Source organism: Physeter macrocephalus, chromosome 11 (genome assembly GCF_002837175.3).
Source record: "Physeter macrocephalus isolate SW-GA chromosome 11, ASM283717v5, whole genome shotgun sequence".
Lineage (NCBI taxonomy): Eukaryota > Metazoa > Chordata > Mammalia > Artiodactyla > Physeteridae > Physeter > Physeter macrocephalus.
In genome coordinates, this window is record NC_041224.1 from 155,807,473 (window position 1) to 155,824,279 (window position 16,807).

At 41.3% G+C, this 16,807-nt stretch overlaps 1 protein-coding gene across 9 annotated transcripts in view; it reads left to right on the forward strand.

The window, feature by feature from the left end:
• The window catches only part of TTLL5 (tubulin tyrosine ligase like 5), a 332,702-nt gene that overhangs the window by 163,196 nt on the left and 152,699 nt on the right, over positions 1 to 16,807 (forward strand). For all 9 annotated transcript variants that reach the window (XM_028496210.2, XM_055088626.1, XM_028496209.2 and 6 more), the window contains one exon: positions 6,576 to 6,730. In XM_028496210.2, coding sequence (XP_028352011.1) covers positions 6,576 to 6,730 — 155 coding nt within the window. The remainder of the gene's footprint in view (positions 1 to 6,575; positions 6,731 to 16,807) is intronic.

Here is a 16,807-nt window from a genome sequence, read left to right on the forward strand (position 1 = left end):
TCCTCTTAGAACTGCTTTTGCTGCATCCCATAGGTTTTGGATGGTCGTGTTTTCATTGTCATTTGTCTCTAGGTATTTTTTGATTTCCTCTTTGACTTCTTCAGTGATCTCTTGGTTATTTTGCAACGTATTGTTTAGCCTCCCTGTGTTTGTGTTTTTTACGTTTTTTTCCCTGTAATTTATTTCTAATCTCATAGTGTTGTGTGCGGAAAAGATGCTTGATATGATTTCAATTTTCTTAAATTTAATGAGGCTTGATTTGTGACCCAAGATGTGATCTATCCTGGAGAATGTTTGTGTGCATTTGAGGGGAAAGTGTAATCTGCTGTTTTTGGATGGAATGTCCCGTAAATATCAGTTAAATCTGTCTGGTCTATTGTGTCTTTTAAAGCTTGTGTTTCCTTATTAATTTTCTGTCTGGATGAATCTGCCCATTGGTGTCAGTGAGGTGTTAAAGTCCCCCACTATTATTGTGTTACTGTTGATTTCCTATTTTATAGCTGTTAGCATTTGCCTTATGTATTGAGGTGCTCCTATGTTGGGTGCATATATATTTATAATTGTTACATCTTCTTCTTGGATTGATCCCTTGATCATTACGTAGTGTCTGTCCTTGTCTCTTGTAACATTCTTTATTTTCAAGTCTATTTTATCTTATACGAGTACTGCTTCCCCAGCTTTCTTTTGATTTCCATTTGCATGGAATATCTTTTTCCATCCCCTCATTTGCAGTCTGTATGTGTCCCTAGTTCTGAAGTAGGTCTCTTGTAGACAGCGCATACATTGGTCTTGTTTTTGTATCCATTCAGCGAGCCTGTGTTTTTTGGTTGGAGCATTTAATCCATTCACAATTAAGGTAATTATCAATATGTGTGTTCCTATTACTATTTTCTTAATTGTTTGGGGTTTGTTTTTGTAGCTCCTTTTCTTCTCTTCTGTTTCCCACTTAGAGAAGTTCCTTTAGCATTTGTTGTAGAGCTGGTTTGGTGGTGCTGAATTCTCTTAGGTTTTGCTTGTCTGTAAAGCTTTTGATTTCACCATCAAATCTGAATGAGATCCTTGCTGGGTAGAGTAGTCTTGGTTGTAGGTTCTTCTCTTTCATCACTTTAACTGTATCATGCCACTCCCTTCTGGCTTGTAGAGTTTCTGCTGAGAAATCAGCTGTTAACCTGATGGGAGTTCACTTGTATGTTATTTGTCATTTTTCCCTTGTTGCTTTTAATAATTTTTCTGTGTCTTTAACTTTTGTCAGTTTGATTACTGTGTGTCTCCCGTATATCTCCTTGGGTTTATTCTGCCTGGGACTCTCTGTGCTTGCTTCCTGGACTTGGGTGGCTATTTCCTTTCCCATGTTAGGGAACTTTTCTTTTTAAAAAAAAAAATTTTTATTTACTTATTTATTTTTTGGCTCCTTTGGGTCTTCACTGCTGCAAGCAGGCTTTCTCTAGTTGTGGCGAATGGGGGCTACTCTTCGTTGTGGTGCGCGGGCTTCTTTTTGTAGGGCTTCTCTTGTTGCAGAATACAGGCTCTAGGGACGCGGGCTTTGGTAGTTGTGGCACTTGGGCTCAGTAGTTATGGCTTGTGGGCTGTAGAGCGCAGGCTCAGTAGTTGTGGTGCATGGGCTTAGTTGCTCCGCAGCATGTGGGATCTTCCTGGACCAGGTCCAAACCCGAGTCCCCTTCATTGGCAGGTGGATCTTAACCACTGCGCCACCAGGGAAGCCTTAGGGAAGTTTTCGACTGTAATCTTCTCAAATATTTTCTCGGGTCCTTTTTCTCTCTCTTCTCCTTCTGGGACGCCTATAATGCAAATATTGGTGCGTTTACTGTTGTCCCTGAGGTCCTTAGGCTGTCCTCATCTCTTTTCACTCTTTCTTTTTTATTTCTGTTCCACGGCAGTGAATTCCACCATTCTATCTTCCAGGTCACTTATCCATTCCTCTGCCTCAGTTATTCTGCTATTGATTTCTTCTTGTGTATTTTTCATTTCAGTTATTGTATTGTTCATCTATGTTTGTTTGTTCTTTAATTCTTCTAGGTCTTTATGAAACATTTCTTGCAGCTTCTCGATCTTTTTTTCTTGCAGCTTCTCGATCGTGGGCAGCTTCCTGCCCACGCCCCGACCACCTCGCTTTTGTGGTGCTGGTGGGGAAAAGGCCCAGATGCCCACAAGCAGAAGCCTCAGGCCCTCAACCACTTTCCTCCTCCCTCCTTTGGTATTTAATTACTGAAGGGGCCACGGAGCCCACTGCAGGGGTGGGGTGATGCGCCTCTGCTATCTCGATCTTTGCCTCCATTCTTTTTCCGAGGGCCTGGATCATCTTCACTATAATTATTCTAAATTCTTTTTCTGGAAGGTTGCCTGTCTCCACTTCATTTAGTTGTTTTGCTGAGGTTTTATCTTGTTCCTTCATCTGGTACATAGTCCTCTGCTTTTGCATTTTGTCTGTCTTTCTGTGAATGTGGTTTTCATTCCACGGGCTGCAGGATTGTAGTTCTTCTTGCTTCTGTTGTCTGCCCTCTGGTGGATAAGGCTATCTACCAGTTACTTTTGTTTTTTTTTAAAGCAGGAATCCTTTGGAAGGAAAGATGAAAAGCTTTAAAAGTTTTCCTATTCCTTACATAGTCTCATATTTAAGCAGTGGTCATTTTTGCTATTTTTCTCAAAATAAATTAAGGATACTTTGTTTTTGTGTAGAAGGAAATCATAATGACTACCAATTCTTGGTTTATCCATGAAATGCATAATGGATGTTACATGAAAAACAAAATTCTCCAAGAGTCCAAAATTAGTTTTATGTTCATGCCATCTTTTACTATATCTGCTAAGAAACAAAACTGATTGAGGATGTTGTTTTTTTAAATAAATTTATTTATTTTATGTATTTATATTTGGCTGTGTTGAGTCTTCGTTGCTGTGTGCGGGCTTTCTCTAGTTGTGGTGAGCGGGGGCTACTCTTTGCTGCAGTGTGTGCTCTTCTCATTGTGGTGGCTTCTCTTGTTGTGGAGCACAGGCTTCAGTATTTGTGGCGTGCGGGCTTAGTAGTTGTGGCTCATGGGCTCTAGAGCGCAGGCTCAGTAGTTGTGGCACATGGGCTTAGTTGCTCCGTGGCATGTGGTATATTCCTAGACCAGGGCTCGAACCTGTGTCCCCTGCATTGGCAGATGGATTCTTAACCACTGCGCCACCAGGGTAGCCCCTAAGGATGGTTTTGTTTTGGTTTTTTTGTTGCTCTACTTTTTTAATATCCTCTGGTGAAGGGTAACAAGTGGGAAATAAAATTTAAGGAAAAGTAGAAATGCTGGCATAGTTAGGTATAATCAATCCCTGTATAATCACTGTTTTCCAAATTTGAGGTCTGTATCTGATAATATTTTCAAAAATCTCTAATAATCAAGGGTAACTAGGACAGTTTCCCTACTACTTTCAAAACTAGAAAATGAATTTTAAAACGAAAGTACCAGTTCTGCAACTGTTATGTGACCGTGAACAAATTACTTACCGTAACTTCTCTGACCCTTCGTTTCTCCATATCTGGAAAGGGAGTACTGGGGGAATTCCCTGGCAGTCCAGTGGTTAGGACTCCATCCTCTCACTGCTGACGGCCCAGGGTTGATCCCCGGTCGGGGAACTAAAATCCCACAAGGGAGTAGCACAGTATCTACCTCCGTGAGTAATGGATAAGGAGGGAGATATATTGATAAAACCTCACTTATAAGTGCCTGACACTTCCACTGTAAGGACTCATATGTTAAGCCATATTATTTGGAAAGAGTATTCCACATGCATTTGGAGGAGAGCATTCTCTGTTCTAATCTTGGCCCTGCCACCTACTAGGTGTGTTACTTTTGTCTAATTGTTTACCCTCTCTAGACTTTAGTTGCCTCTTCTGTTAAATGGGGGTAACAATAGAACCTCCTTCAAAGCTTGCTCAGGGTTAAGTGAGATAATACACATCAAGATAATGCAAAGACATCTAAGCCCATGGCACATGGTGAGCATTCAGTAAGTGTTCGTGGTTATGATGAAAATGATGATGTTTCAATTAAGGGCAGCCTGGACAAAGGAGAGAAGATGTACCAAATCTGATATCTCTTCTCCTTCCCATTCACTAATCTCCAGCTATGCTGTTTATACTAAACATGGTAAAGTATGTACCTTTTGTTTATTTTACTGCTGTTCCACTATAAATTATTAATAAGCCTGTTTTTTGAGGTTTTGGTCACAACTGACTGAGGCAGTAATTGGAGAATCTGTTAGTTATCATAATGACCTTTCCACTTTGTAGTATCTTTATAAGCTCCAAGTTCATGTCTAATTTGAAAATCCTAATATTTAGTGCCAGGGGTCAGGGCAGGAAGGAGAAGGGCTCAGTGTGGGACAGGGGTGAGTTCAGTCCTACAGGGAATCTGTTTGATCGTCCGAGAACCTGGCCTTTGTTGCCACTAGGTAGGGTGCAGGAAGAAGGACAAGGCTCTTCAGAGGCCCTGGGGGCCAGAGGACACTGCCCTAATCTGCCACACTGTCTTCCCCACCCTTTCATCAGCATGGTCTTTCTCCTCCCCTGGTAGTGGCAGAAGGGGGTCAGAATTGACAAGCCAAGGTTGGCTCCTGAGGCTTCCTCTGAATCTGGGGCCGCACTGGAGGGTGCAGTCTCAGTGTTCTGGCCCCCAGCCTCCACAGACAGCAGAGATCACTCCTGCCTTAGAGAAAGTGGCATTCGTCACAAGAAAAATATTTGGGTCCTTTGGTGTGAAGACACAGTCCTGGGCTGTTGTTGTCACTGAATTCTGTAACTAGGAATGAAGCACTATACTGTTACTAAAAATGACTTATTTTCTTTCAGAATTATCAGATTTTTTAAAAATCCAGAATTCTTCTATTTGTAAATGTCAAAATTGTTAGCTTCCTGGGACACTTCATAGGAGGACACTTTTCTTGGAATTCATATCTCCTCACTTCACTATTCCTTAGTGTCTCCTACTCAGCACCCTGCATTCAGCGTTGAGTACACCCCCTCTTTTCAGCATCCCGTGTACATCTCATTTGAAATGCTTCTTGAGCCATCCTTTCTTTTCTGATTCCACTCTTTCCAGCCAGGTTTTAAGGTTATCACCTCGCACCTGTATTTTTCATAATAACTTACATTTTTTTCTTTTGGATTATAAAAGTAATACATGCCCTTTAGAGTGTATGTCTGTGTATGTGTTCATTTAAGGAAATTGCTTCTGCTCTCTGTACAGTTTCAAATTGTGATTTTGTTTTTTAACTTGAGATATCAGCATGTTACTATATCGCTAAGTATTCTCCAAAAAAATTCTAATGGATACATAACATTCCCTTATATGTTTAGAGCAAAATTTATTTAACATAATTTATTTATGTTACTCTCAGCCACTTAGATCTTTCCTTTTTCAGTATTAAAATCAATGCTTGTTTTCAATTTCTGTTCACAGCATAGTGTAGTGAGTAAGAACATGCGATTTGGAGTTTCAAAGACTATGGTTCAGATCCTGGTTCTGCCATTTATTCCTAGGCCTCAGTTTCCTTCTTTGTAAAGTGGGGATTATAATAGTACTTGCCAATAGCATTATGACAGTTTGAATGAGATGCATGTAAGATACTCGTTTATACAGAGCTTGGCACATCGTAAGTGCTGCTAAATAGTAACTGCTATTATAATACTCACCTCATTAATGATCTGCAGTTGTTTTTTTAGCGTAGTTCCTGTAAGTTAGAGCGTAGCATCAAAGTGTACAAATATTTTGATACTTTTAATAATATATTGCCAAATTTATTTGTAGAAAGATTGTACCAATTAATAGTCTCATAAATAGTGTAAGTACATATCTAATATCACCCTTTGCCATGGTTAGGTACTATATTTTTGGTTATTATTTATGTCAGTGTAACACACGAAAGTGTTATCTTGTAATTTACATTTCTTTGATTGACAGTGGAAATGACTAGTTTTAATTGTTTAACTGGCTAATTATATTCCACTTTTGTAAATGGTTTATTGAAGTCGGTGCCCATTTTTCTATTGCCTGTGCATCTTTTTTCTAAATCAGTGAGTTCTTTATATAGTAATTATTATTTATTATTAATAAATAATAACAAATATTATAATTGTAGATTATTGTTTATTAATAATAATTATTATTTACACTAAAATTTATCGAGCATTTAGAACTTTCATATGACACAAGGGTCAGAAAGGCTAAGTAGTTTGCCTAATTCTTAGAACCTTGTGTGACACAGAGTGAATACTCAGTAAGTACTTGCTGTTTTTGTTATTAATCTTTGTATTTCACAGCACCTCGCATAGTATGGTGCTTTGCACATAGTAGGAGAAGAGTAAATACTCGTTAATTTATATTGACACTAGCCACCCTCACCTGTGCTCTTGGATGTGCACAGAAGCCAGCCTTTAATGAGTGCCTTTGTGGTAACCACTGTTTAAGCTCAGGTGGGTCAGCATCTCCTGGACTCTACATGATTTTCCCCATTATGATTTTAATGATGCTTTTCTAAAACTCTGTAAAATCAGGTGATTTCCCTCACTTCATTTCTAGGTAACAAACCTGAATTTGGCAAGTGGCATCATAAACAGAAGCAGTGCTTCAACTCCCCACACACTTCGGCCCGTCATCAGTCCTAGTGGCCCAACATGGTCAATACAGTCAGACCCCCAAGCTCCTGAGAGCCACTCCGCCCCTCCTGGAAGCAGGTATGTAAAGGGCCATGGAGCTGGCATTTGGGTCACACAGGGGCAGCCTGGATCCTAAGAAAGTCATTCTCACTTTGAGTTCCCTGCACAGGCACCAGCAAGACAAGTGCCTCTCCCCACGTGTCCTAATCCTCTGGTGCTTGAATATAGGGCCTCATTTCACTTGTAAGACAGTTTGTGGGCAAATCAAATGAAAAGAAGATTTCTGATACAGTTCAGCAAGTTCACTTCCGGGTGAAAGAGCAAGAATTTATACTATGCTTAATCCTTGCTCACAGTCAACATTTTTGTGCATTGACTTTTGACATTTTCTCCTTGTCTCCTAATTCTTTTTTTATACCTTGTATTACATTGTGTTTTAGTAACTTTGGACTCTTTTCTTTTGAAGCACGTATTTTATATGTTTTTATGTAGGTTATCTAATTAAACTCAAACAGCCTCCCTGGACAATGTTCATTTGGAAAGTGGGAAGGAAATTCCCTTTATGTAGTTGAGCAAAGTGGCAGAGGATAGATCCAAATAGATTCTGGCCATAAAGTCAGCAACTTCTGATTTAAAAAAGAAACCACTGTATTGAATTCTAGTCTCGATCTGTATTTCAAGTCCCCCTGTATAAAAAATGTAAGAAGAAACAGATTCCCAGTACATCTTGCTTTAGTGGCTATTAAATATGGGTTTAATTGCATCTGTCCCTGAGTCAGATGAGCTAGAATGGAATGTGACTGTTACAGTGAAGTATTCCAACCAGCTGAGGTACTGTTCCCTCCAAATAAAGACACTCTGCCACAGGTGTCCCACCAACTCCCTACCCCAGGCCAGCACATCAGCCTCTGCCAACCAGCCACCTCTTTGGATGCTGCCCTGCCCTGAGGTTGGAGGGGCGACCGAAGGCTTGGGCATGGAGGAAATAACCAATTGTTGTTCAAGTATCTGTTGGTGTTAGAATGATTACTTAAGGAACTAATTTGGGAAGCAGAGACTCTGCCCAGGAAGCAAGATAAACATAAGCGCATTACATCATGCTCTGGTACGGTGTCTTTCATACCAGTGATCATTGTGGTCAAGGGTGAAAAGAATCATCTCAATTCAGAATTATGAAGAGTTGAAGACCAAGAGGCAGGACTTTTGAAGACAGGACATCCTCCCACACTCTTCTCTTCATAGGAGAAGTCTGTCCTTTGGTGATTTACGATTCCAGAGTAACCGCATTCCTAAAACATAAGTCGTAAAAAAGAAATTCTGTTTATACCACAGAGCTTTATTTTCCATATAAAATATTTCCAAATATTCCATTTTCATTTTACAATCAGAGCCTTGTTTCTATGGAAAACACTTTCTCTGCAATCTTGGATATATTGTCTATATGACAAGGCTGCAACTGTTTTCCATACAGTAAGCAAAATGTCAAGACTATGCATTTTGGAAAAATAGTTTTCTTTTTTTTTTTTTTTTTTTTTCGGCTGCACCACGGTGCATGCGGGATGAGATCCCCAACCAGGGATCAAACCCGTGGCCCCTGCAGTGGAAGCTCGAATTCTTAACCACTGGACCACCCGGGAAGTCCTGAGTTTTCGCATTTTTCATACTTGTGTTTGGAATAAAAATTATGGCCGGGTTTCGAGCCTTCTCTTGGTGACACCTGTTAATGCCGAGACACAGAAAGATGAAGGGATCCATTAAGGTCAGAGGCAGGACCTAGGGTGCAGTGCTGTGAGTGACCTTCTCCCAGCCAGACTGTGCTCATGGGCTGTGGTAGAATGGCACATGATACGATCGACTTCAGAACCACTGGCACCAGGAAGTAGCCCCTGCAAAGCCCCCTGGTCTTTCCCTTTGGGGGTTAGTTGTACCCATAACAGCTGTCTCTTCACCTACTCTTCAAGCTCGAGGGTCAGTTCTCAGGCCCCATTCTAGTCCAGGGTAGCCCTGGAAAATCTTCCTCTGCCCCCCCCCACCACCTCGCAACCTCTGGTTGCCATGACAGCCTGCAAGCTCAGCTTGGGAGTTCCAGTTCCATGTGGAATTCCCAGAGATACCCACCCTAAAGAGCCCTAAATGAATTCTCAGAGGTCCTTTCAGAACTGGCTATGACAGGGGCCCCAGCCAGACCTCCCTCAGGCATTCGCTCTATCCCATGCCCCAGTTTCTTTATTTACCTGGTAAGTCACTGTTTTGTGGATATTTATTTAGTCTCTTGTTGTTCCTTCCTTAGTAGTAAGGGTGACTAAGTTTAATGAATAAGGGATTAGTAGCTTAGAGATGAGAGTTTTATTACTGATTTTTACACTAAGTGACCCTAAACTATTCATTTAATCTTTTTATTGGATAAGCATACTTATGTATAAACTGGCCTGTTTTGGGAGCTTTTAGGTTGTTCTTAAAGCACTTTGATCTCCCTGGAAGTGGGTGCTAAGTAAATAAAATGTCCTTTTACTTGTACATCTACAAAAGCATCAGTGGATTCCAGTGCTGATAAACTCTCATAATTCACTCAACCGGTGGCTGCCCTGTAAACACTAAAAAGATGTAAAGAGAATCCAATGCTGGCTGTACTTTTCATCTGCATCTTGGAGGATTCAGTGACTTGGTAGCCACAGGAATGAAAACTGGTGACTCACAAGAACTCAGCAAATAGTGTTATTTTTCATTTCCCTGTGGCGTTGCTATTGTTCTCAATTTTATGGATCACACAAGTTTTCACCAGACAACCTTGTTCTTCCCCCGCTGTTTTGAAACCACCCCAAATGTAGCCCAGGGCTGTCGTCTCCCATTGGGTCAGTGTGAGCTCAGCCCAGCTCCTCAAATCCCTCGGTTCCTTTGGTCTGTCTGGAGTCCCTGTTGGAGCTTTGTTGTGGGAGAGGAAGGCAGAGAGCCCACGCCTTGCCCAGACAGTCTGAGGCCTGGCCGTGGAGCTTGCAGTTCCCTAGACACTCGGAGTTGGACTTGGCCAGCCATTCCTCTGTTGTTACTTTTCAGAGGTAATAAGTGAGATTAATTGCAGGCCATTCTCCAGAAGAAAATGTAGTCAGGGCCAAATACAGTCACATGTTTAGAAGCCTGAGGTGTGCCTCCGAGCAAGGCCAATTGAGAATTATACAATCTGGCCTCCAGGATGCAGGTACCGAATGTCCGCGGCCTCTTTTTTCTTAAAGGGATTGTATTTGATTTCTAGATGCTGATACCTGGGTACTAAGCTTTTCTTTAGCCAATGAAATGGGTCGGGTTTTTCAAGCTGCCTTTTAATTATCTATTTTTTCTGGATACCCCGGGGAATTGTTAGGAGCTGAGATTGATGTGCAGCGGCATCTCCTCATTACCGCCAGCCTTGCACGGAACTGGGCCATGTCAGGGAGGAGCACCTTCTAGGTGAGGAGCGCATCTTTCTTTGGGAGACCGGGAAGGGTTACTGTAAAGTTCTGGCTGCTGCTTGGAATGATTTGGGAAGGACAGGGCCTCAGACGGCTTGGCAGGAACCCGAGGCTCTGTTTTTTTCCAGTCCAGCCCTTCCTCGTGGATCGAGCTGTCAGGGAATCCCACGAATGTCTGGCTTCTGCCCCTTTGTATGTTTTTCCAGCATTTGTCATTGAATTATTTTTATCCATCTCTGGTTTTTTCACACATGCAACCTGGGGATTTATCTGTTCCTCGATGTTAAAGGTGAGGGAGGTTGAAGGCACAGTCATGAGCTTGTTCCTTCTTTTTGTGACAGGGCAAGACATCGTGGGCCTAGGCTGTGTGGCCTGGTAGCCTCTACTCTGGAAAACAGCTGTATGTCAGAACTTTAAATTCTGTACTGGGGAATGGGGTACAGTGAAGCCCCAAATCTTGGAAATTTGGGTGATATTTCATGTCACCTTATTCCTCTGCCCTCTTACTCTTTAGTAATAAATTATAGTCTGGTACCTTTCTTTACATAATTTTTTGAAACAGATTTTCAGAGATTCTGATACCAGTTTAACTAATACTTTTCTCCCTTGTTTTAGATTCTTTTTTTAAAAAAATACTTATGCATTTATTTTTATTTCTTTATTTTTGGCTGCGTTGGGTCTTTGTTGCTGAGAGCGGGCTTTCTCTAGTTGCGGCGAGCAAGGGCTACTCTTCATTGCGGTGCACGGGCTTCTCATTGCAGCGGCTTCTCTCGTTGCGGAGCACGGGCTCTAGGCGCGTGGGCTCTAGAGCGCAGGCTCAGTAGTTGTGACACACGGGCTTAGTCGCTCCACGGCATGTGGGATCTTCCCGGACCAGGGCTCGAACCTGTGTCCCCTGCATTGGCAGGCAGATTCTTAATCACTGCGCCACCGGGGAAGTCCTATGTTATTTCTCACGAATGTTGCTGGAGATTCAGGACTCTGACTTCCCATCTTTTCATTTTCAGTTCTCAGAAATATTGAGTTTATTTTCTTTAATAAAACATGTTCTGTTCATTTTCTATGTGTCAGGCATTGTGTTAGCTGCTGGGAGTAGTGACAAATAAGACAGAATCGTCCCCAGTCTCCCAGAGTTTACTGTCCAGGATGTATCTTCTGTGCTCTCGGTGTAGTGCCGAGCGCTGGGTAGGGTCTAAAAGACTTTGAAGACCTGGTGTTGGATCACTAAGAGGTTACTATCTAGCAGCGAGAAGGAGCCACATACACATGGAACAGTTAGGAAGCAGTGTTGGGCAGCATATAACAAAAAGATTTAAATTGTGTGACCCAGGCAATTAGAAGAAAGAGAATCAAGAAGAGGGTGTAAGGATTTAACCCTGTCACCGGCTACAACATGGCTGAACCTTGAGGACATAGTGCTAAGTGAAATGAGCCAGTCACAAAAGGACCAATACTGTATGATTCCACTCCTGTGAAGTATCTAAAGTCGTCTAAATCGTAGAAACAGAAAGCAGAAAGGTGGTTGCCAAGGGCTGGGGGAATAGAGGAGGGGGAATTAATATTTAATGGCTATAGAGTTTCAAATTTGCAAGATGAAAAAGTTCTAGAGATCTGTTGCACAACAGTGTGACTGTACTTAACACTACGGAACTGTAGTCATAAAAATGGTTACGATGGTAAATTTAAAGTTATACTTTTTTTTTTAACCACAATAAAAAGAGAATAGGAGGAGGAATGTGTGAGGTTTTAAAAGAGAGCCCCATAGTTCTGCAAAAATTATTCAGCGACCAAAATGCTAAGGCTTTGTTTCCATTTTCTTCCTCTGTTTAGGGGAATTATTCTGAAACTAGTCCTTTAAATGCTTCTATTTCTTTAAAAGCGTGTTAACTTTATAGGAAAGGAGGCCATCAACCCCTGTTAGGAAGATGGCAGGGTATAGTGAAAAGAGAAGGGACTTTAGGGTTTGCCTTACTGAGTGTATGACCTTGTGCAAGTTACCTAGCTTCTCTGAGCCACAATTTCCCCATTTGCTTAAAAGTGCAGATAATAATACCTACCTCATTAAGTTGTTATAAGATTTAGTTGAGTTGTGCATGTGAAAGTAGCCAGTATAGTGCCTGGTTTGGGTGTAGGTTCTTGATACCACTTAGTTCCCTTTCCAGGAAAAAAAAAAAAAAAAAAAAGGAGAAACTTAAAATTGGACTTGCTTGGGATGTGGGATTGCTACACTCCGTGTTTTAGTATCTAGTTTAGAGGAAACTGGCTATCAGCCATATGCAGTGCACTCCTGGAGCTGGATCGCAGAGATGTAGCCTTTCCAGCTTGAGGAAGGGCCATCAGAGTGGGGCCCACAGGAGACTCTTCCTTTTCTTTGACCCCTTTGTTGAAGGGTGACTTCTTTCTACTCAACAGGCCCTTCCTCTCTGCTATCTTCTTCTGAATGTTGAAATTTCCATTGCGGCTCAATGTTCCAGCCAGTAAACACTCATATTTTCCATCCATCCTGGGGGTCGAGCTTTGGGAGAGCTTTCCTCTGGAGGAGTTTGGAGCTTATAATTTTGTACTTTATCCTGTTATATAAACAACACTCTCTAGCCAAAGAGCACAATCACAAAAAGAAACCACTTTTGGGGGGCCTAAAAACAAAAAGAAACTCTTTCTTGTTCAGAGTTCTGTAGAAGTGCTATTTCTCTCCTGATCCTCCTTCCTTCCCATAAAACAAAGTTTACCTGACCTTCCTCCTCCTGAGTCTTAGCTCTTAACCACTCCTTCCCCTTGAGAAAAACGCTTCTCTGGCACACGAGTGATAAAGGCCTGAACTTCTATCTGAAATTCCTCTGCTTCTTTTCTCACTCAGCCAGACACATAACCTCTCAAGGGTTATGCTCTGTGTCAGTTCAAGCTCTGTGACAGATTCTACAGTTCCTCCTTCACCAAGAGAGCTGAGTGCTGTAGGTGTTTGTACCAAGGCCAGAATCACTGGACTTCTGCCTGTCGAAGGAATGTTGGTAAACTTTGGAAATGTGTTAGAGATCGCTGGCTGGACATTATACCAAGGCCTAGGCAAAGTAAGTTAGGGAATGTTTGGGCCCAGTATCAGGAGTGGAAGACGGGGATCTTTTCTTATCTGCAAGCCAGAATAAAATGCAGCTTGCTTTGTGGTTTGCCAGTGTAGCATTTTTCCAGTTTCGTATGCCTTCTCCCCACCCCTCAAAGCATTAAAGATAAACTACCTTATATACATTTCCTCAGGATTAACACACACACATGCACACTCGGACACATACACACAGAGTCACTGTTAGAGGCAAGACCCTGTCTTATTTAGCTGTTCACTTTGTAATTTGATATCCATCCACAATTGATGATTATTTTGGTTTTAAGAGGACTGAATGACAAAAATCCATGTACAAGCTGAGTGAGACTCCTTTTCTAGAATTAGGAAATTTTATCAGAGTTACTTAATTCATAATTCAGTTTAATTCTCACATGGTTTTTCTGTCATCTTCTATCTTTCCAACATAGCTGTTTACCAGCCCTAAAAGAGTTTGGAAAGAACCACAGTGGTGAAGAAACACTATATCTTTCTTTCTGACTCTTGTAGAGAAACACTGATCATCCATTTTTAAAGCTTACTTAATGTTGACTCAACAAATTTAGGACGACCAGCTGGCTTCACTGAACCTTTAGCTAAAGACCTCATCCTACCCTCCTGCTCATCTTTCTGCTGAAAGACTCTCAGCATATTACTGACCGAGTACAGCTAAAATATCAATGCTTTTTTTTTTTAAAGTCCTAGGATTTAAGAGGCTAAAAGGAAAAAAAATCTTTCTGTATCTATATTTTAATAAAAGAAAACAATAGACTCATACTGTCTGAAAAGGAGTACAGGTTCTCTCGTCCCTGCAGCCCTTTTGAGGAGCAAAATTTTGGTGTAAGTTCTGGTTTTGGTGTAGTTTCCTGATAACTCTTAGTTCCCTTTTCAGAAAAGAGAAAAACATAAAATTAGACTTGCTTAGGTTGCGGTATTGCTACACCACTGAGTTCAGATACAACTGGCCATCACTCACGTGCACTGTCATATCGTATCACAGTGGCGAAAGCAGTTATACCTAATCACAATGCTCAGGTTTACATTATTTGTTTTTATAGTCAAGTAAGGATCTATATATTAAAATTTTGATTATAAACTATTAAAATGCTCCTAAGGAAAAATAAGAGAAGCTAAACTTAAAAGGTAACATTTTAATATGGAGCCAAGTGTTCTTTGGGAAATGCGAGTAGGGCTAGAGTGAGAGAGGCAATATATGAGCGCTTAGGAATTCAAAATGTCACATCATGTAGCAGGTCCGCGTGTTCGTAACAGGTAACAGTAGAACTCTTGTCCTAATTGGACCATTCTTATGCTTCAGAGGCAATAAAGGGGTGTTTTTTGGCTTTCATGAATTATCAGGCTAAGACTTGTATTAATTTGGCTTCAAAGTCAATAATCAATGCCACGTTTTGCCTGGTTTTTTTTTTTTTTTTTTTTTTCGGTACGCGGGCCTCTCACTGTTGTGGCCTCTCCCGTTGCGGAGCACAGGCTTTGGACGCGCAGACTCAGCGGCCATGGCTCACGGGCCCAGCCGCTTCGCGGCATGTGGGATCTTCCTTGACCGGGCCACGAACCCGTGTCCCCTGCATCGTCAGGCGGACTCTCAACCACTGCGCCACCAGGGAAGCCCTGCCTGGTGTTTTAAAATAAGTTTTACTATCTTTGTGCAACGAAAATGAAATATGGGTGCATCTCAGTAATGTGACTATAATCTAGAAGGCTTTAGATGAGAAAATTAGGCTCTCTGGAACCACAGGTAAGGAAACCATAAGGGGGTTAATAAATAGGTTGTACCTAAAGGCTACAGGAAATCAAATTATGTTCTTGTGAAACTGGGTTGCACCAAGCAAAACTGAGCAGATGAAAAAATCTGCCTATATTATTTGTGTTCTCAAATATCTTGCTAGCTGCTTGAACCCAACCCTGACATTTGAAATACAAGACCCTAAGAGAAGAGTTTTTTTACCTTCTTCACCAAATATTTAGTATATTGAAATACTTGAAAAAGAAGAAAGGTGAAACTGGTAATAAGTAATGTTCCAGCTGGAAAATGGCTTCATCTGGTAGTTGTTAAAACAATGTTATCCTAAAAAAGTTAGCATGTTACTGAATATCTCCTAAATGCAAGGCATGGGGCTCACTCTGAAGGAGGTAATAGACAGGGTCTCTCTCTGTCTGGAGGAAAGTTGATAGTCATTTAAGTTACTAATGCAAGTATTGTAAGGCAATATGTACTTAATTGTTGACGAAGAGGATTATGCTGTTAAGTGGTACAGGTTCAGAGGAGAAATTGATCACTCTGACTGGAGAAAGTGGCAAAAACTTCACGGAAAAGAAAGGTGTGTGAGCTGACTCTGGAAGGGCAGCTGGGGCTTGGGTAGGCAGAGAGGCTAAAATTAATCAATCAAGAGGTAATTGCACATTTACTTTGTGCTCCGTGCTATGCGAGGATCTATGAGAGGATCAAGAAATGTGCTCCACACTCCTGTAAGTTAGAGCTGACACTCAGCAGGGCAGACTAGAGAATACTGCCCTGGAAGTTTGCTTATTTTTGGCATGTGAAATATAGAGCGAGTGATTAAAGGGGGGGCATATGGGCTCAGCTGAGCTCACAATTCAGAAAAGGTACTAAAGAAGGGTGGAAATCTAAGGCTCTGCAGAGGAAGGGTTTAAGGTAGGGTTTAAATACAGTCCTAGATTGTATATAGGCTACAGAATCCGGCAGAAAAGGAGAGGAAGAAAAAGAGAGATAATGTACAAGGTGTTAAGGGCATTTTCAAGGGAGAGTGAATGGGAACCAGTCCAGCTGATAAAATTTGTTAGTCAAAACACTTTGAGTTTTGTGGGGTTTTTCTGTACATTTATTTATATTTTAGTTTTGGCTGCATTGGGTCTTTGATGCTGTGTGCGGGCTTTTCTCTAGCTGCGGCGAGCAGGGGCTACTCTTTGTTGTGGTGCGCGGGCTTCTCGTTGCGTTGGCTTCTCTTGTTGCAGAGCACGGGCTCTAGGCGCGCGGGCTTCAGTAGTTGTGGCACACAAGCTTAGTTGCCCCGCGGCATGTGGGATCTTCCCGGACCGGGGCTTGAACCCGTGTCCCCTGAACTGGCAGGCGATTCTTAACCACTGTGCCACCAGGGAAGTCCCAAAACACTTTGAGTTTTAAGTGATAGAGGCTGAAATCAATCTGGATCCTAACTGTAAAGGCGATTTTTCAGTTTATACAACTAAAAGGTCTAGAAATTGATGTTGGGGGCTTATGAAGCATCATTAATCATACTTTCTACTTGTCTCCAGGTCTTGCCTCCACAACTAAATGAGAAATTATAGAAAAAAATCAAAGATAGCAAAATACCGACTTTATTGCTGATAAAGATAAATTGGAGAATACATCTTGGGAATATGGTACAATTCTACCTTTCATGGCTAAGTCTTTCTCATTTGTCTTATTTATTCTAAAGCTTTTCTTTGTTGATATTTTGTTAATTTTGATAATTAAAACAAAATTTTTTTTGATTTTTTATCTTTATTTATTATTATTATTTTTTTAACATCTTTATTGGAGTGTAATTGCTTTACAATGGTGTTAGTTTCTGCTTTATAACAAAGGGAATCAGT